This window comes from Oncorhynchus mykiss, chromosome 24, assembly GCF_013265735.2.
Source record: "Oncorhynchus mykiss isolate Arlee chromosome 24, USDA_OmykA_1.1, whole genome shotgun sequence".
In the NCBI taxonomy this organism is placed as follows: domain Eukaryota; kingdom Metazoa; phylum Chordata; class Actinopteri; order Salmoniformes; family Salmonidae; genus Oncorhynchus; species Oncorhynchus mykiss.
Genome location: NC_048588.1, coordinates 36746725 through 36766623, shown reverse-complemented (window position 1 = coordinate 36766623; position 19899 = coordinate 36746725). Strand labels below are relative to the sequence as shown.

At 46.4% G+C, this 19899-nt stretch overlaps 2 protein-coding genes across 7 annotated transcripts in view; one reads left to right on the top strand and one right to left on the bottom strand.

Annotated features, from left to right (window-relative positions):
- The window catches only part of LOC110513669 (small G protein signaling modulator 2-like), a 141548-nt gene extending 140529 nt beyond the window's left edge, over positions 1-1019 (top strand). Inside the window, exon 24 of the mRNA XM_036961562.1 lies at positions 185-1019. Within this exon, the coding sequence (XP_036817457.1) occupies positions 185-273 (89 nt within the window). The 3' untranslated portion in view covers positions 274-1019. The remainder of the gene's footprint in view (positions 1-184) is intronic.
- A 15975-nt stretch (positions 1020-16994) lies between these two features.
- The window catches only part of LOC110503266 (protein-tyrosine sulfotransferase 1), a 75808-nt gene continuing 72903 nt past the window's right edge, over positions 16995-19899 (bottom strand). For 3 of the 6 annotated variants that reach the window (XM_036961183.1, XM_036961182.1, XM_036961184.1), the window contains 2 exons: positions 18192-18362; positions 16995-17743 (listed from right to left, as the gene is read on the bottom strand). In XM_036961183.1, coding sequence (XP_036817078.1) covers positions 17702-17743; positions 18192-18362 — 213 coding nt within the window. In that variant the 3' untranslated portion in view covers positions 16995-17701. Of the gene's footprint in view, positions 17744-18191; positions 18363-18984; positions 19036-19899 lie in introns of all 6 variants that reach the window. The other 3 variants (XM_036961185.1, XM_021581638.2, XM_036961186.1) reach the window with 3 other exon arrangements.

Genomic DNA, 19899 nt, shown 5'->3' with positions numbered 1-19899 from the left:
TGTTGGGATGGAGCACAAAGGTGGAGGCAAACTGTGTTCACTACAGATATATAGTGTAGAAAACCATATCCCTGACTTCCTGTGTGTGTGTGTGTGTGTGTGTGTATAAAACCATATCGCTGACTTCCTCTGTGTGTGTGTGTGTGTGTGTGTGTGTGTGTGTGTGTGTGTGTGTGTGTAACAGAGAGGGCAGAACGTCATGACGTGCAGCACATCCTTCAGATCGCCAGAGACCTGGTGCACAAGGTCCAGTCTCTCATCGAGAACAAGTGATGAAGAGAAGGATGAACAGGGCAGGAGGAAGAGGAGAGGTAGAGGAGCCAGATACCACCACTCCACCCCTCCACCTGCCCATCCATCCTCTGCATCCAGCACAGCTCACTCCCTCTCTTACCCCTCTTTACACCTCTCAAACCTGTGGAAGAGAGGGAGACGTGGGCCCTCTATCCCTCCAGCCGGACCAGTGAAGGGCGAAGGCTCCAGGTTGACCATCCTGGCCTGGATGAAGGCTCCAGGTTGACCATCCTGGCCTGGATGAAGGCTCCAGGTTGACCATCCTGGCCTGGATGAAGGCTCCAGGTTGACCATCCTGGCCAGGATGAAGGCTCCAGGTTGACCATCCTGGCCAGGATGAAGGCTCCAGGTTGACCATCCTGTCCAGGATGAAGGAGAGAACAGGGGAAAAGGAGAGGGGTGTTGGCTGGGTCCTGGTTCCAGTGCTAGGTCTGGTCCTGGACTGGGTCTGGTCCTGGTTCCAGTGCTAGGTCTGGTCCTGGTTCCGGACCTGGTATTTAGATGTTGTTTACAAGCACCCGGTCACAGAATGCCATGGTTGATTGGTTGCTGTCAGACGTTTGGAGCTGTCTTTATGCTCGTTAGTTGGATCACACTGTGACTGCACATATTTTATTATTCTCTACTAATCACCAGGGGTGGCAGGTAGCCTAGTGGTTAGAGGCAGGTAGACTAGTGGTTAGAGGCAGGTAGCCTAGTGGTTAGAGGCAGGTAGCCTAGTGGTTAGAGGCAGGTAGCCTAGTGGTTAGAGGCAGGTAGCCTAGTGGTTAGAGGCAGGTAGCCTAGTGGTTAGAGGCAGGTAGCCTAGTGGTTAGAGGCAGGTAGCCTAGTGGTTAGAGGCAGGTAGACTAGTGGTTAGAGGCAGGTAGACTAGTGGTTAGAGGCAGGTAGACTAGTGGTTAGAGGCAGGTAGACTAGTGGTTAGAGGCAGGTAGACTAGTGGTTAGAGGCAGGTAGCCTAGTGGTTAGAGGCAGGTAGACTAGTGGTTAGAGGCAGGTAGACTAGTGGTTAGAGGCAGGTAGACTAGTGGTTAGAGGCAGGTAGACTAGTGGTTAGAGGCAGGTAGACTAGTGGTTAGAGGCAGGTAGACTAGTGGTTAGAGGCAGGTAGACTAGTGGTTAGAGGCAGGTAGACTAGTGGTTAGAGGCAGGTAGCCTAGTGGTTAGAGGCAGGTAGCCTAGTGGTTAGAGGCAGGTAGACTAGTGGTTAGAGGCAGGTAGCCTAGTGGTTAGAGGCAGGTAGCCTAGTGGTTAGAGGCAGGTAGCCTAGTGGTTAGAGGCAGGTAGCCTAGTGGTTAGAGGCAGGTAGCCTAGTGGTTAGAGGCAGGTAGCCTAGTGGTTAGAGGCAGGTAGCCTAGTGGTTAGAGGCAGGTAGCCTAGTGGTTAGAGGCAGGTAGCCTAGTGGTTAGAGGCAGGTAGACTAGTGGTTAGAGGCAGGTAGCCTAGTGGTTAGAGGCAGGTAGCCTAGTGGTTAGAGGCAGGTAGCCTAGTGGTTAGAGGCAGGTAGCCTAGTGGTTAGAGGCAGGTAGCCTAGTGGTTAGAGGCAGGTAGCCTAGTGGTTAGAGGCAGGTAGCCTAGTGGTTAGAGGCAGGTAGCCTAGTGGTTAGAGGCAGGTAGACTAGTGGTTAGAGGCAGGTAGCCTAGTGGTTAGAGGCAGGTAGCCTAGTGGTTAGAGGCAGGTAGCCTAGTGGTTAGAGGCAGGTAGACTAGTGGTTAGAGGCAGGTAGACTAGTGGTTAGAGGCAGGTAGCCTAGTGGTTAGAGGCAGGTAGCCTAGTGGTTAGAGGCAGGTAGCTTAGTGGTTAGAGGCAGGTAGCCTAGTGGTTAGAGGCAGGTAGCCTAGTGGTTAGAGGCAGGTAGCCTAGTGGTTAGAGGCAGGTAGCCTAGTGGTTAGAGGCAGGTAGCCTAGTGGTTAGAGGCAGGTAGCTTAGTGGTTAGAGGCAGGTACCCTAGTGGTTAGAGGCAGGTAGCCTAGTGGTTAGAGGCAGGTAGCCTAGTGGTTAGAGGCAGGTAGCCTAGTGGTTAGAGGCAGGTAGCCTAGTGGTTAGAGGCAGGTAGCCTAGTGGTTAGAGGCAGGTAGCCTAGTGGTTAGAGGCAGGTAGCCTAGTGGTTAGAGGCAGGTAGCCTAGTGGTTAGAGGCAGGTAGCCTAGTGGTTAGAGGCAGGTAGCTTAGTGGTTAGAGGCAGGTAGCCTAGTGGTTAGAGGCAGGTAGCCTAGTGGTTAGAGGCAGGTAGCCTAGTGGTTAGAGGCAGGTAGCCTAGTGGTTAGAGGCAGGTAGCCTAGTGGTTAGAGGCAGGTAGCCTAGTGGTTAGAGGCAGGTAGACTAGTGGTTAGAGGCAGGTAGCCTAGTGGTTAGAGGCAGGTAGCCTAGTGGTTAGAGGCAGGTAGCCTAGTGGTTAGAGGCAGGTAGCCTAGTGGTTAGAGGCAGGTAGACTAGTGGTTAGAGGCAGGTAGCCTAGTGGTTAGAGGCAGGTAGCCTAGTGGTTAGAGGCAGGTAGCCTAGTGGTTAGAGGCAGGTAGCCTAGTGGTTAGAGGCAGGTAGCCTAGTGGTTAGAGGCAGGTAGCCTAGTGGTTAGAGGCAGGTAGCCTAGTGGTTAGAGGCAGGTAGCCTAGTGGTTAGAGGCAGGTAGACTAGTGGTTAGAGGCAGGTAGCCTAGTGGTTAGAGGCAGGTAGCCTAGTGGTTAGAGGCAGGTAGCCTAGTGGTTAGAGGCAGGTAGCCTAGTGGTTAGAGGCAGGTAGACTAGTGGTTAGAGGCAGGTAGACTAGTGGTTAGAGGCAGGTAGCCTAGTGGTTAGAGGCAGGTAGCCTAGTGGTTAGAGGCAGGTAGCTTAGTGGTTAGAGGCAGGTAGCCTAGTGGTTAGAGGCAGGTAGCCTAGTGGTTAGAGGCAGGTAGCCTAGTGGTTAGAGGCAGGTAGCCTAGTGGTTAGAGGCAGGTAGCTTAGTGGTTAGAGGCAGGTACCCTAGTGGTTAGAGGCAGGTAGCCTAGTGGTTAGAGGCAGGTAGCCTAGTGGTTAGAGGCAGGTAGCCTAGTGGTTAGAGGCAGGTAGCCTAGTGGTTAGAGGCAGGTAGCCTAGTGGTTAGAGGCAGGTAGCCTAGTGGTTAGAGGCAGGTAGCCTAGTGGTTAGAGGCAGGTAGCTTAGTGGTTAGAGGCAGGTAGCCTAGTGGTTAGAGGCAGGTAGCCTAGTGGTTAGAGGCAGGTAGCCTAGTGGTTAGAGGCAGGTAGCCTAGTGGTTAGAGGCAGGTAGCCTAGTGGTTAGAGGCAGGTAGACTAGTGGTTAGAGGCAGGTAGCCTAGTGGTTAGAGGCAGGTAGCCTAGTGGTTAGAGGCAGGTAGCCTAGTGGTTAGAGGCAGGTAGCCTAGTGGTTAGAGGCAGGTAGTCTAGTGGTTAGAGGCAGGTAGCCTAGTGGTTAGAGGCAGGTAGCCTAGTGGTTAGAGGCAGGTAGCCTAGTGGTTAGAGGCAGGTAGCCTAGTGGTTAGAGGCAGGTAGCCTAGTGGTTAGAGGCAGGTAGCCTAGTGGTTAGAGGCAGGTAGCCTAGTGGTTAGAGGCAGGTAGACTAGTGGTTAGAGGCAGGTAGCCTAGTGGTTAGAGGCAGGTAGACTAGTGGTTAGAGGCAGGTAGCCTAGTGGTTAGAGGCAGGTAGCCTAGTGGTTAGAGGCAGGTAGCCTAGTGGTTAGAGGCAGGTAGCCTAGTGGTTAGAGGCAGGTAGCCTAGTGGTTAGAGGCAGGTAGCCTAGTGGTTAGAGGCAGGTAGCCTAGTGGTTAGAGGCAGGTAGCCTAGTGGTTAGAGGCAGGTAGCCTAGTGGTTAGAGGCATGTAGCCTAGTGGTTAGAGGCAGGTAGCCTAGTGGTTAGAGGCAGGTAGCCTAGTGGTTAGAGGCAGGTAGCCTAGTGGTTAGAGAGGCAGGTAGCCTAGTGGTTAGAAGCAGGTAGCCTAGTGGTTAGAGGCATATAGCCTAGTGGTTAGAGGCAGGTAGCCTAGTGGTTAGAGGCATATAGCCTAGTGGTTAGAGGCATATAGCCTAGTGGTTAGAGGCAGGTAGCCTAGTGGTTAGAGGCAGGTAGCCTAGTGGTTAGAGGCAGGTAGCCTAGTGGTTAGAGGCAGGTAGCCTAGTGGTTAGAGGCAGGTAGACTAGTGGGTAGAGGCAGGTAGCCTAGTGGTTAGAGGCAGGTAGTCTAGTGGTTAGAGGCAGGTAGACTAGTGGTTAGAGGCAGGTAGCCTAGTGGTTAGAGGCAGGTAGACTAGTGGTTAGAGGCAGGTAGCCTAGTGGTTAGAGGCAGGTAGCCTAGTGGTTAGAGGCAGGTAGCCTAGTGGTTAGAGGCAGGTAGCCTAGTGGTTAGAGGCAGGTAGCCTAGTGGTTAGAGGCAGGTAGCCTAGTGGTTAGAGGCATATAGCCTAGTGGTTAGAGGCAGGTAGCCTAGTGGTTAGAGGCATATAGCCTAGTGGTTAGAGGCATATAGCCTAGTGGTTAGAGGCAGGTAGCCTAGTGGTTAGAGGCAGGTAGCCTAGTGGTTAGAGGCAGGTAGCCTAGTGGTTAGAGGCAGGTAGCCTAGTGGTTAGAGGCAGGTAGCCTAGTGGTTAGAGGCATATAGCCTAGTGGTTAGAGGCAGGTAGCCTAGTGGTTAGAGGCATATAGCCTAGTGGTTAGAGGCATATAGCCTAGTGGTTAGAGGCAGGTAGCCTAGTGGTTAGAGGCATATAGCCTAGTGGTTAGAGGCAGGTAGACTAGTGGTTAGAGGCATATAGCCTAGTGGTTAGAGGCAGGTAGACTAGTGGTTAGAGGCATATAGCCTAGTGGTTAGAGGCATGTAGCCTAGTGGTTAGAGGCAGGTAGCCTAGTGGTTAGAGGCAGGTAGCCTAGTGGTTAGAGGCAGGTAGCCTAGTGGTTAGAGGCAGGTAGCCTAGTGGTTAGAGGCAGGTAGCCTAGTGGTTAGAGGCATATAGCCTAGTGGTTAGAGGCAGGTAGCCTAGTGGTTAGAGGCATATAGCCTAGTGGTTAGAGGCATATAGCCTAGTGGTTAGAGGCAGGTAGCCTAGTGGTTAGAGGCAGGTAGCCTAGTGGTTAGAGGCAGGTAGCCTAGTGGTTAGAGGCAGGTAGCCTAGTGGTTAGAGGCAGGTAGCCTAGTGGTTAGAGGCATATAGCCTAGTGGTTAGAGGCAGGTAGCCTAGTGGTTAGAGGCATATAGCCTAGTGGTTAGAGGCATATAGCCTAGTGGTTAGAGGCAGGTAGCCTAGTGGTTAGAGGCAGGTAGCCTAGTGGTTAGAGGCAGGTAGACTAGTGGTTAGAGGCAGGTAGCCTAGTGGTTAGAGGCAGGTAGACTAGTGGTTAGAGGCAGGTAGCCTAGTGGTTAGAGGCAGGTAGCCTAGTGGTTAGAGGCAGGTAGCCTAGTGGTTAGAGGCAGGTAGCCTAGTGGTTAGAGGCAGGTAGCCTAGTGGTTAGAGGCATATAGCCTAGTGGTTAGAGGCATATAGCCTAGTGGTTAGAGGCAGGTAGCCTAGTGGTTAGAGGCAGGTAGCCTAGTGGTTAGAGGCAGGTAGCCTAGTGGTTAGAGGCAGGTAGTCTAGTGGTTAGAGGCAGGTAGACTAGTGGTTAGAGGCAGGTAGCCTAGTGGTTAGAGGCAGGTAGACTAGTGGTTAGAGGCAGGTAGCCTAGTGGTTAGAGGCAGGTAGACTAGTGGTTAGAGGCAGGTAGCCTAGTGGTTAGAGGCAGGTAGCCTAGTGGTTAGAGGCAGGTAGACTAGTGGTTAGAGGCAGGTAGCCTAGTGGTTAGAGGCAGGTAGACTAGTGGTTAGAGGCAGGTAGCCTAGTGGTTAGAGGCAGGTAGCTTAGTGGTTAGAGGCAGGTAGCCTAGTGGTTAGAGGCAGGTAGCCTAGTGGTTAGAGGCAGGTAGCCTAGTGGTTAGAGGCAGGTAGCCTAGTGGTTAGAGGCAGGTAGCTTAGTGGTTAGAGGGGCGGCAGGTAGACTAGTGGTTAGAGGCAGGTAGCCTAGTGGTTAGAGGCAGGTAGCCTAGTGGTTAGAGGCAGGTAGCTTAGTGGTTAGAGGGGCGGCAGGTAGACTAGTGGTTAGAGGCAGGTAGCCTAGTGGTTAGAGGCAGGTAGCCTAGTGGTTAGAGGCAGGTAGCCTAGTGGTTAGAGGCAGGTAGCCTAGTGGTTAGAGGCAGGTAGCCTAGTGGTTAGAGGCAGGTAGCTTAGTGGTTAGAGGCAGGTAGCCTAGTGGTTAGAGGCAGGTAGCCTAGTGGTTAGAGGCAGGTAGCCTAGTGGTTAGAGGCAGGTAGCCTAGTGGTTAGAGGCAGGTAGCCTAGTGGTTAGAGGCAGGTAGACTAGTGGTTAGAGGCAGGTAGCCTAGTGGTTAGAGGCAGGTAGCCTAGTGGTTAGAGGCAGGTAGCCTAGTGGTTAGAGGCAGGTAGCCTAGTGGTTAGAGGCAGGTAGCCTAGTGGTTAGAGGCAGGTAGCTTAGTGGTTAGAGGGGCGGCAGGTAGACTAGTGGTTAGAGGCAGGTAGCCTAGTGGTTAGAGGCAGGTAGCCTAGTGGTTAGAGGCAGGTAGCCTAGTGGTTAGAGGCAGGTAGCTTAGTGGTTAGAGGGGCGGCAGGTAGCCTAGTGGTTAGAGGCAGGTAGCCTAGTGGTTAGAGGCAGGTAGCCTAGTGGTTAGAGGCAGGTAGCCTAGTGGTTAGAGGCAGGTAGCCTAGTGGTTAGAGGCAGGTAGCCTAGTGGTTAGAGGCAGGTAGCCTAGTGGTTAGAGGCAGGTAGCTTAGTGGTTAGAGGCAGGTAGCCTAGTGGTTAGAGGCAGGTAGCCTAGTGGTTAGAGGCAGGTAGCCTAGTGGTTAGAGGCAGGTAGCTTAGTGGTTAGAGGCAGGTAGCTTAGTGGTTAGAGGCAGGTAGCCTAGTGGTTAGAGGCAGGTAGCCTAGTGGTTAGAGGCAGGTAGCCTAGTGGTTAGAGGCAGGTAGCCTAGTGGTTAGAGGCAGGTAGCCTAGTGGTTAGAGGCAGGTAGCTTAGTGGTTAGAGGCAGGTAGCCTAGTGGTTAGAGCATTAGGCCACTAACTGAAAGGCTGCTAGATCGAATCCCCGATCTGCCAAGGTAAAAATCTGTTGTTCTGCCCCTGAACAAGGCAGTTTAACCCACTGTTCCCTGGGAGGCTGTCATTGTAAATAATTTGTTCTTAACTGACTTGCCTATTTAAATAAAGTTCTTGATGCACCCATCCCGTTAGCGGGATCATTTCCGTCAACCACCGCTGAATTGCAGAGCGCCAAATTCAAATTAAATTACAAAAAAATAATAATAATCATGAAATCACAAGTGCAATATAGCACAGCTTAGCTTGTTGTTAATCCACCTGGCATGTCAGATTTCAATCAAGCTTTTCGGCGAAAGCACAACAAGCGTTTATGTAAGGATATCTCTCTCAGTAGACAAAACATTACAAACAGCTAGCAGCCAAGTAGATTGGTCACGAAAGTCAGAAAAGCAGTAAATTAAATCGCTTACCTTTGATGATCTTCAGATGTTTGCACTCACGAGACTCCCAGTTACACAATAAATGTTCCTTTTGTTCCGTAAAGATTATTTTTATATCCAAAATACCTCCATTTGTTTGGCACGTTATGTTCAGAAATCCACAGGCTCGAGCGGTCACGACATCGCAGACGAAAATTCCAAATAGTATCCGTACTCTTCGTAGAAAAATTTCAAACGTTTTTTAATCAATCCTCAGGTTGTTTTTACAATATAAATTGATAATATATCAACCGGGACTGTAGCTTCTTCAATAGGAGAGAGAGAGAAAATGGCTGCTCCAAGCTGTTGCTCATAAAAAACACTGCTGGCACCCAGCCATACAATGACTCAATGTGATCTTTCTCGCTAATTTTTCAAAATAAAAGCCTGAAACTATGTCTAAAGACTGTTCATACCATGGGGAAGCAATAGGAAAAGGAACCTGGTTGATATCCCTTTAAATGGAGCGAAGGCAGGCTATGGAGCATGTAGCTTTCAAAATAGAAGCCACTTCCGGGTTGGATTTTCCTCAGGTTTTCGCCTGCAATATCAGTTGTGTTATACTCACAGACAATATTTTGACAGTTTTGGAAACTTTAGAGTGTTTTCTATCCTAATCTGACAATTATATGCATATTCTGGGCCTGAGAAATAGGCAGTTTAATTTGGGTATGTTTTTCATCCAAACATCAAAATACTGCCCCCTACACTCGAGGTTAAATTAATTTTTAAAAATGATCAGTACCCTTCTCCATCACAGAGACCAAAGACCCCCTGACCTCTCCGTCACAGAGACCCCCTGACCTCTCCATCACAGAGACCCCCTGACCTCCGTCAAAGACCCCCTGACCTCTCATCACAGAGACCCCCTGACCTCTCATCACAGAGACCCCCTGACCTCTCCGTCACAGAGACCCCCTGACCTCTCCGTCACAGAGACCCCCTGACCTCTCCATCACAGAGACCCAAGTATTTGATACCAAATAATGAGATTGAGATTCCTCTGTGTTGAATTGGACTAGGGGTTAAATTATATACTGTGTGATGCTTCAAGTCTAACTTTGTTTTAGAGTGACACAACGTTAGTGTCAATGACCAAGCAAGTTAGTAGCCAGAGACAGTACAGCACATTATACACTCAGTATGACAGTTTATTAGGTACAGGGAGTCACGTGGCCGTGGCTTCCTATATAAAGCAGGCAGACAGGCATCGAGACATTCAGTTACTGTTTGATTGAATGTTAAAGCGGGCTAAATGAGTGACCTAAGCGAATTTGAGCGTGGTATTGTCGGTGCCAGGTTCCAGTATCTCAGAAACGTCCTCCTGGGCTTTTCACGCAGTGTCAGTGTCTATGGTTTACAGAGAACAGTGGGACAAACAAACAAACATCCAGTCAGCGGCAGTCCTGTGGGTAGAAACCAGCTCGTTGATGAGAGAGGTCGAAGGTGGGTCACAAATACCTACACAGTACAACAGTGGTGCTCACTGGGTTCCTTTCAGATAAAAACAAGAAGAAGAGGCTCCAGTGGCCATCACCAACACCATCACTGGACAATTGAGGAGTGGAAAAACATTGTCTGGTCTGACGAATCCCTAGTCAGGATTTGGTGTAAGCGGCATGATTCCATGGACCGGTCCTGCCTGGTGTCAACGGTACAAGGCTGGTGGTGTACTGGTGTGGGAATGTTTTCCTGGCTCACGTTACTGTAGGTACCTTGATGCCGATTGGTCAACGTTTGAACGACACATTGTATCTGAACATTGTTGTTGACCAGGTACTAGATTCCTAATGAACTGTACCTAATAAACTGTCCACTGAGTGTATAATACCAGGGTGTTAGTAACACAGAGACTGGGTACAGTATAGTATATAATACCAGGGTGTTAGTAGCACAGAGACTGGGTACAGTATAGTATATAATACCAGGGTGTTAGTAGCACAGAGACTGGGTACAGTATAGTATATAATACCAGGGTGTTAGTAGCACAGAGACTGGGTACAGTATATAATACCAGGGTGTTAGTAGCACAGAGACTGGGTACAGTATAGTATATAATACCAGGGTGTTAGTAGCACAGAGACTGGGTACAGTATAGTATATAATACCAGGGTGTTAGTAACACAGATACTGGGTACAGTACAGTATATAATACCAGGGTGTTAGTAACACAGAGACTGGGTACAGTATATAATACCAGGGTGTCAGTAACACAGAGACTGGGTACAGTATATAATACCAGGGTGTTAGTAACACAGAGACTGGGTACAGTACAGTATATAATACCAGGGTGTTAGTAACACAGAGACTGGGTACAGTATATAATACCAGGGTGTTAGTAACACAGAGACTGGGTACAGTATATAATACCAGGGTGTTAGTAGCACAGAGACTGGGTACAGTATATAATACCAGGGTGTTAGTAACACAGAGACTGGGTACAGTATATAATACCAGGGTGTTAGTAACACAGAGACTGGGTACAGTACAGTATATAATACCAGGGTGTTAGTAACACAGAGACTGGGTACAGTATATAATACCAGGGTGTTAGTAACACAGAGACTGGGTACAGTATATAATACCAGGGTGTTAGTAACACAGAGACTGGGTACAGTACAGTATATAATACCAGGGTGTTAGTAACACAGAGACTGGGTACAGTATATAATACCAGGGTGTTAGTAACACAGAGACTGGGTACAGTATATAATACCAGGGTGTTAGTAGCACAGAGACTGGGTACAGTATATAATACCAGGGTGTTAGTAGCACAGAGACTGGGTACAGTATAGTATATAATACCAGGGTGTTAGTAGCACAGAGACTGGGTATAGTATATAATACCAGGGTGTTAGTAACACAGAGACTGGGTACAGTATAGTATATAATACCAGGGTGTTAGTAGCACAGAGACTGGGTACAGTATATAATACCAGGGTGTTAGTAACACAGAGACTGGGTACAGTATATAATACCAGGGTGTTAGTAGCACAGAGACTGGGTACAGTATAGTATATAATACCAGGGTGTTAGTAACACAGAGACTGGGTACAGTACAGTATATAATACCAGGGTGTTAGTAACACAGAGACTGGGTACAGTATAGTATATAATACCAGGGTGTTAGTAACACAGAGACTGGGTACAGTACAGTATATAATACCAGGGTGTTAGTAACACAGAGACTGGGTACAGTATAGTATATAATACCAGGGTGTTAGTAGCACAGAGACTGGGTACAGTATATAATACCAGGGTGTTAGTAGCACAGAGACTGGGTACAGTATATAATACCAGAGTGTTAGTAACACAGAGACTGGGTACAGTATATAATACCAGGGTGTTAGTAACACAGAGACTGGGTACAGTATATAATACCAGGGTGTTAGTAGCACAGAGACTGGGTACAGTACAGTATATAATACCAGGGTGTTAGTAGCACAGAGACTGGGTACAGTATATAATACCAGGGTGTTAGTAGCACAGAGACTGGGTACAGTATAGTATATAATACCAGGGTGTTAGTAACACAGAGACTGGGTACAGTATAGTATATAATACCAGGGTGTTAGTAACACAGAGACTGGGTACAGTATAGTATATAATACCAGGGTGTTAGTAGCACAGAGACTGGGTACAGTATATAATACCAGGGTGTTAGTAGCACAGAGACTGAGTACAGTACAGTATATAATACCAGGGTGTTAGTAGCACAGAGACTGGGTACAGTATATAATACCAGGGTGTTAGTAGCACAGAGACTGGGTACAGTATATAATACCAGGGTGTTAGTAGCACAGAGACTGGGTACAGTACAGTATATAATACCAGGGTGTTAGTAACACAGAGACTGGGTATAGTATAGTATATAATACCAGGGTGTTAGTAACACAGGGACTAATACCAGGGTATTCAGTGCACTACCAGCGGAGGCCTCTAGAGGTCACTAGCTTCCCACACAGGATTCCGTTTAGAGAGGAGCAGAAGAGTTGTGACCAACTTTTAGACCTTTTCATTGAGTATTTATATGACTAATCAGTCTTGAAACTTCTTGCAAACAAACTATAGTTTTGGCAAGTCGGTTAGGACATCTACTTTCTGCATGACACAAGTCATTGTTCCAACAATTGTTTACATACAGATTATTTCACTTATAATTCACTGTATCACAATTCCAGTGGGTCAGAAGTTTACATACACTAAGTTGACTGTACCTTTAAACAGCTTGGAAAATTCCAGAAAATGATGTCATGGCTTTAGAAGCTTCTGATCCTTTGAGTCAATTGGAGGTGTACCTGTGGATGTATTTCAAGGCCTACCTTCAAACTCAGTGCCTCTTTGCTTGACATCATGGGAAAATCAAAGAAATCAGCCAAGACCTCAGAATATAAACTGTAGACCTCCACAAGTCTGGTTCATCCTTGGGAGCAATTTCCAAACGCCTGAAGGTACCACGTTCATCTGTACAAACAATATAAGTATAAACCCCATGGGATCACGCAGCCGTCATACCGCTCAGGAAGGAGACGCGTTCTGTCTCCTTGAGAGGAATGTGCTTTGGTGCGAAAAGTGCAAATCAATCCCAGAACAACAGCAAAGGACCCTGTGAAGATGCTGGAGGAAACAGGTACAAAAGTATCTATATCCACAATAAAAAAAACATTTGACCCAAGTTAAACAGTTTAAAGGCAATGCTACCAAATACTAATTGAGTGTATGTAAACTTCAGACCCACTGGGAATGTGATGAAAGAAATAAAAGCTGAAATAAATCATTCTCTATTATTCTGACATTTCACATTCTTAAAATAAAGTGGTGACCCTAACTGACCTAAGACAGGGAATTTTTTTACTCAGATTAAATGTCAGGAATTGTGTGAAACTGCAACTGTTTAAATGCATTTGGCTCAGGTGTATGTAAACTTCTGACTTCAACTCTACATCCTTACTAGTCTCCAGTGGCTCCCAATAATAACCTGCACTCTTACTACCAAAATGGCTGCCATAGAAGACCCTGTGATCACACTGCCCAGTCTTCCTCAATCCTGAGAGGTTGTGGAGAAATCAGCGTTTCAGTATGGAGAGTACACATCACAGGCCGATAGTTGGAAGGAAGGTGTTGTAGTGGAATGCTCCCAAATGGCACCCTATTCCCTATATAGTGCACTACTTTATACCATGGCCCTATAGAACCCTATTCCCTATATATAGTGCACTACTTTAGACCAGAGCCCTATAGAACCCTATTCCCTATATATAGTGCACTACTTTAGACCAGAGCCCTATAGAACCCTATTCCCTATATATAGTGCACTACTTTAGACCAGGGCCCTATAGAACCCTATTCCCTATATATAGGGCACTACTTTAGACCAGGACCCTATAGAACCCTATTCCCTATATATAGTGCACTACTCTTGACAAGGGCCCTATAGAACCCTATTCCCTATATATAGTGCACTACTCTTGACAAGGGCCCTATAGAACCCTATTCCCTATATATAGTGCACTAATCTTGACAAGGGCCCTATAGAACCCTATTCCCTATATATAGTGCACTACTCTTGACAAGGGCCCTATAGAACCCTATTCCCTATATATAGTGCACTACTCTTGACAAGGGCCCTATAGAACCCTATTCCCTATATATAGTGCACTACTCTTGACAAGGGCCCTATAGAACCCTGTTCCCTATATATAGTGCACTACTCTTGACAAGGGCCCTATAGAACCCTGTTCCCTATATATAGTGCACTACTCTTGACAAGGGCCCTATAGAACCCTATTCCCTATATATAGTGCACTTCTCTTGACAAGGGCCCTATAGAACCCTATTCCCTATATATATAGTGCAAAGTTTTCCATTACTGTACCACCAAGTACATTTGGTTCTGCCCAGAGTACCACCTTTATATCAGGAAGCCTACAGGCTCATGAGTCTTCACAAGTACACTCTGTGGACAGACCAAGTATCCCTAGTTGAGAACCACTGATGAAGAGAATAGGGTTCTTTTTGAACACTCGTGGTTAAATTAGATATCTCTCATGGTTAAATTAGATATCTCTCATGGTTAAATTAGATATCTCTCATGGTTAAATTAGATATCTCTCATGGTTAAATTAGATATCTCTCATGGTTTAAGTAAAAAAAAAAAAATGTAACCTTTATTTAACAAGGCAAGTCAGTTAAGAACAAATTATTGACAATGACGGCCTACCCCCCCGGCCGAACTCTAACCCGGACGACGCTGGGACAATTGTGCGCCGCCGTATGAGACTCTCAATCACAGCCGGTTGTGATACAGCCTGGAATCGAACCAGGGACTGTAGTGACAACTCTAGCACTACATGTGGTAGTTTCTGATTGAAGTGTGGAGGGGGAAAGTTTAGTAGCCTGGAATCCAAAACTGATTCTGTGATGTTTCACCATTGTTACAATGGTGAGCACAGTGTTTCAGTCTGGTTGAACCAGGCTAGATTTCTTCCAATCAAGATAATGAGTACCAAAGACTGGAAACATCCCCCGTCTGTGGTAAGATGAGGTGCATTTTCATACCGTGTCTCAGACTGTTTACTAGGTGTAAAAATGTTTTAAACAAGAAGTTTAAATATAACTACTGTGCAATTTATGTTGTTTTGAGAATCTCTGAAGTCTATACTGACCGATGTAAATTAAATATAACAAAAATAAAGTCCAATATTTCTAATGAGGACAGTATATCAGGACATACAGTGGGGCAAAAAACGTATTTAGTCAGCCACCAATTGTACAAGTTCTCCCACTTAAAAAGATGAGAGAGGCCTGTAATTTTCATCATAGGTACACTTCAACTATGACACACAAAATGATATTTTTTTTTCTCCAGAAAATCACATTGTAGGATTTTTAATGAATTTATTTGCAAATTATACATTTTCTGGATTTTTTTTTCCTCATTTTGTCTGTCATAGTTGAAGTGTACCTATGATGAAAATTACAGGCCTCTCTCATCTTTTTAAGTGGGAGAACTTGCACAATTGGTGGCTGACTAAATACTTTTTTTGCCCCACTGTATAGTGGATTTTAATGGGTTTCTTTTTTGACCTTGTTTTTAGAGATATATAACTCAACGTGTGGAACATTTTGTTACACCTAGTTGACTTGTGTTCTCTCACTTCTGATGAATTAGAAAATACAATTTCATTTTAAAATGATGTTTTGAAAAAAAAAGCCCAACGTTTGAATTGCAGAGTGTATTGTATGTAAAAAGGAATGCATCGTTTGCATTGAATGTAATGTATTACTATAAAAATAAAATAAAAACATTGTTCCTTATTATTAAAAGATTTTAATTACTGGAGGCGGCTCATTGTAACTCATTTTCAACATTCACGTTACGTCCCAACCAGCACCCCGTTCCATATATATATATATATATATATATATATAGATGAAAGGGGGAGGAGACGGGGTTAACGAAGGATTTTTAAGTCTTGAGAAGTGGATTGTTTATGTGTGTGCCATTCAGAGGGTGAATGGGGCAAGACAACATTTTTAAGCGTCTTTGAAACGGGGTATGGTAGTAGGTGCCTGGTGGCGCACCGGTTTTGAGTGTGTCAAGAACTGCAACACTGCTGGGTTTTTCACGCTCAACAGTTTCCTCTGTGGATCAAGAATGGACCTTCAGCCAGCATGGACCTTCAGCCAGCATGGACCAGCATGGACCTTCAGCCAGCATGGACCTTCAGCCAGCATGGACCTTCAGCCAACATGGACCTTCAGCCAGCATGGACCTTCTGCCAGCATGGACCTTCAGCCAGCATGGACCTTCAGCCAACATGGACCTTCAGCCAGCATGGACCTTCAGCCAGCATGGACCTTCAGCCAGCATGGACCTTCAGCCAACATGGACCTTCAGCCAGCATGGACCTTCTGCCAACATGGACCTTCTGCCAGCATGGACCTTCTGCCAGCCTGGACCTTCTGCCAGCATGGACCTTCTGCCAGCATGGACCTTCAGCCAGCATGGACCTTCAGCCAGCATGGACCTTCAGCCAGCATGGACCTTCAGCCAACATGGACCTTCAGCCAACATGGACCTTCAGCCAACATGGACCAGCATGGACCTTCAGCCAACATGGACCAGCATGGACCTTCAGCCAACATGGACCAGCATGGACCTTCAGCCAACATGGACCTTCAGCCAGCATGGACCTTCAGCCAACATGGACCAGCATGGACCTTCAGCCAGCATGGACCAGCATGGACCTTCAGCCAACATGGACCAGCATGGACCTTCAGCCAGCATGGACCAGCATGGACCTTCAGCCAACATGGACCAGCATGGACCTTCAGCCAGCATGGACCTTCAGCCAGCATGGACCTTCAGCCAGCATGGACCTTCAGCCAGCATGGACCTTCAGCCAACATGGACCTTCAGCCAGCATGGACCAGCATGGACCTTCAGCCAGCATGGACCTTCAGCCAGCATGGACCTTCAGCCAGCATGGACCTTCAGCCAGCATGGACCAACATGGACCTTCAGCCAGCATGGACCAACATGGACCTTCAGCCAGCATGGACCTTCAGCCAGCATGGACCTTCAGCCAGCATGGACCAACATGGACCTTCAGCCAGCATGGACCTTCAGCCAGCATGGACCAACATGGACCTTCAGCCAGCATGGACCAGCATGGACCTTCAGCCAGCATGGACCTTCAGCCAGCATGGACCTTCAGCCAGCATGGACCAGCATCCCTGCGGAACGTTTTCAAGTCCATGACCCGAGAGCTCAATATTAGGAAGGTGTTCCTAATGTTTTGTCCTCTGTTTCATAGTGAACTAATTCATGACAAGAGCCATAACTACATGCTCTATGGAGAAGATACGATGAGACGCTGAGTGCTTTCTCATCCCCCTGCTTGAATGAACACGGTTGCACCAATCACGTTATTATTGAGTTTAAGCTAGCTCTGGGCTAAAGTTTAGGTGACGTTTGTAGTGGCTGTTTACAGTAAACTGAAATATGGATTCCATTCTCCCCTGACCCATAGACTACTTTCAGTCTGAGGAACCGTCAAGTTGGCAAATTTGGATTTTCCCCCCTGTCTTCCTCAGCTGAAACCCTGTTTGTTTTTTTCTCCCTTCATGGCCGTGGTTTACGACCATTACCTACCACCCTCTTTCATAATTCATCATACCATCTCCGTAAAAAAAAAAAAAAACACACGTTACAAAATGCCATCTTTATCACTGTCAATACTTAACTAGGATCATGTACATCACAGTACCCATGGAATTGCACGATACAAAAGGCAAAATGACAAAAACAAAATGAAACATTAAAATAGATATAGCATCTTCAAAAAGCTAAATTTCATCTATAAATACTGTACTTTTTTTTTTAGATTTACATTTAAAGTCCACTGTAGTTTCTTACAACAGAATCACAGATTATTATTTTTTTTTATATAGCCAGAAGAAAATCATAAAAACTACAAATCCAGATGAGCATGGTGTGACAAGAATAGTGTTGCAAAATTCTGCAAACTTTCCCTCAAATTTCAAAATGTTTTCAGGAAATCCTAGTTGTTGTAGGATTACAGATTTCTTGCTGAACTCCGGAATCTTCCAAATGAGATTTCTGGAAAAAAATCTAGGAATCTTTTGAAATTTGCCAGAATTTTGCAGCCCTAGACAAGAAAGAAACATAACATCAACATTTTCTGGTCACCATTTTAGTGACAAAACACATCATTAGTTTACAGTACAACATCGAAGGCCAAAAGAGTTCTCCAAGCCAAGGTGGTCCGGTCCCCCACTGACACAGGCCAACACGTGTGTGTGTGTGTGTGTGCGTGTGTGTGATGAAAACGGTTATATCAAGTCGTGTCCATGGAAGAGCACGAAGGTCCCCAAAAGATGATGCTGAGTTTATTGGATATCTTCCTCTGTCCATCGCTGCCTAGTCTGGCTCTAAAACACACACAAAACACAGAGTTTAGAAGTCTCACACACAGACAGACAATGTATTTCACAAATCAGATGGAAACTACCAGAAAGATTATGAATTCATCCCACGTGGAACCCTATTCCCTATGCCAGCAGCATACCACCCTGCATCCCACTGTTGGCTTGCTTTAAGCAGGGTTGGTCCCTGGATGGGAGACCAGATGCTGCTGGAAGTGGTGTTGGAGGGCCAGTAGGGGGCACTCTTTTCTTCTGGTCAATTTTTTTGTTTTACTCAAGGAGAAGTTTAGGAAAAAGTATTTTAAGTAAAGTATCTACGGTGAGGGCTGGATCGATTAAGGGTATCCCCCTTAAAAGGCCTGTTTCCTATGTAGTGCATCACTTTAGATCGGGACCCAGGTAGGGAATATGGTGCCATTTGGGACTGAAGATTCAATTGGGTCATGCTACCCACCTGTGGCGGGTTAGGTTTCTCCGGAGTCTTCTGAAGCTGGAGAGAAGAAGAAGAAGAAGATAGACTTGTTAGACTTGTGGGCATTATGGGAATTCTCTGGTCTGGAAGAGAATGATGGTTCATCTGCTTCTCCCCTAACTGGGGTGTAGGTTTCTCTGGAGTCTTCTGAAGCTAGAGAGAGAAGATGGGCATTATGGGAATTCTCTGGTCTGGGACTGGATTAGGAGGGATGGTGCATTATGGGACTGTGTGTTGTAAATCAACGTTTGTGTCAAAAAAGTATGAACTGTAGAAAGAAGTCAAATTCATCATGGCTCTGCGCAACAACAACAACAACAACAACAACACTTCCCAGAATCAGTGTTCTCAAGCTGTGTTGCTGGCAGCATGTCGTGTGTGCTTGCTGTCGCACGGTGGCAGTAGAACTCTTCCCCCCCAAAAAACAACACATATGTTCAGTGACAAATCAAAAAAAGGACCAACAGGAGGCAGACAATGTGGTTATAGCGCACAAACCGCTGAATGTCAGAGGAAGTGTTCCTAAAAACACGAACACAAAAGGTGAGAAATGAGCCCGGAGAACAACAGTCTAGACTACAGTACAACAGACAGAAAAACGTAGGTCATAGACAGCATGTCATCATGACCAACAACAACAAAAAACGAGACGAGAAATTCATGGAAAAAGCAGATGGAAAATTGTAACCAGATTTCCAATGAACAGAGCGGCCACCACTTTGCCACTAATATAGATAGCTGCAGAACATAACTACAGGCAGAATAGTTACTGTACCTGAGATTGTTCTCTTAGAAACTCAGGTAGCTGAAATTCACCTTTAAAGACCTGGAGAAAAAAAGGACTGGGTTTAGAGGCTAGGTAACATGTAAAGTCCTGGGTTTAGAGGCTAGGTAACATTTAAAGGCCTGGGAACACAAAGGACTGGGTTTAGAGGCTAGGTAACATGTAAAGGCCTGGGAACACAAAGGACTGGGTTTAGAGGCTAGGTAACATTTAAAGGCCTGGGTTTAGAGGATAGGTAACATTTAAAGGCCTGGGAACACAAAGGACTGGGTTTAGAGGCTAGGTAACATGTAAAGGACTGGGTTTAGAGGCTAGGTAACATTTAAAGTCCTGGGAACACAAAGGACTGGGTTTAGAGGCTAGGTAACATGTAAAGTCCTGGGTTTAGAGGCTATGTAACATTTAAAGGCCTGGGAACACAAAGGACTGGGTTTAGAGGCTAGGTAACATGTAAAGGACTGGGTTTAGAGGCTAGGTAACATTTGAAGTCCTGGGAACACAAAGGACTGGGTTTAGAGGCTAGGTAACATGTAAAGTCCTGGGTTTAGAGGCTAGGTAACATTTAAAGGCCTGGGAACACAAAGGACTGGGTTTAGAGGCTAGGTAACATTTAAAGGCCTGGGAACACAAAGGACTGGGTTTAGAGGCTGGGTAACATTTAAAGGCCTGGGAACACAAAGGACTGGGTTTAGAGGCTAGGTAACATTTAAAGTCCTGGGAACACAAAGGACTGGGTTTAGAGACTAGGTAACATTTAAAGGCCTGGGAACACAAAGGACTGGGTTTAGAGGCTAGGTAACATGTAAAGGACTGGGTTTAGAGGCTAGGTAACATTTAAAGGCCTGGGAACACAAAGGACTGGGTTTAGAGACTAGGTAACATGTAAAGTCCTGGGAACACAAAGGA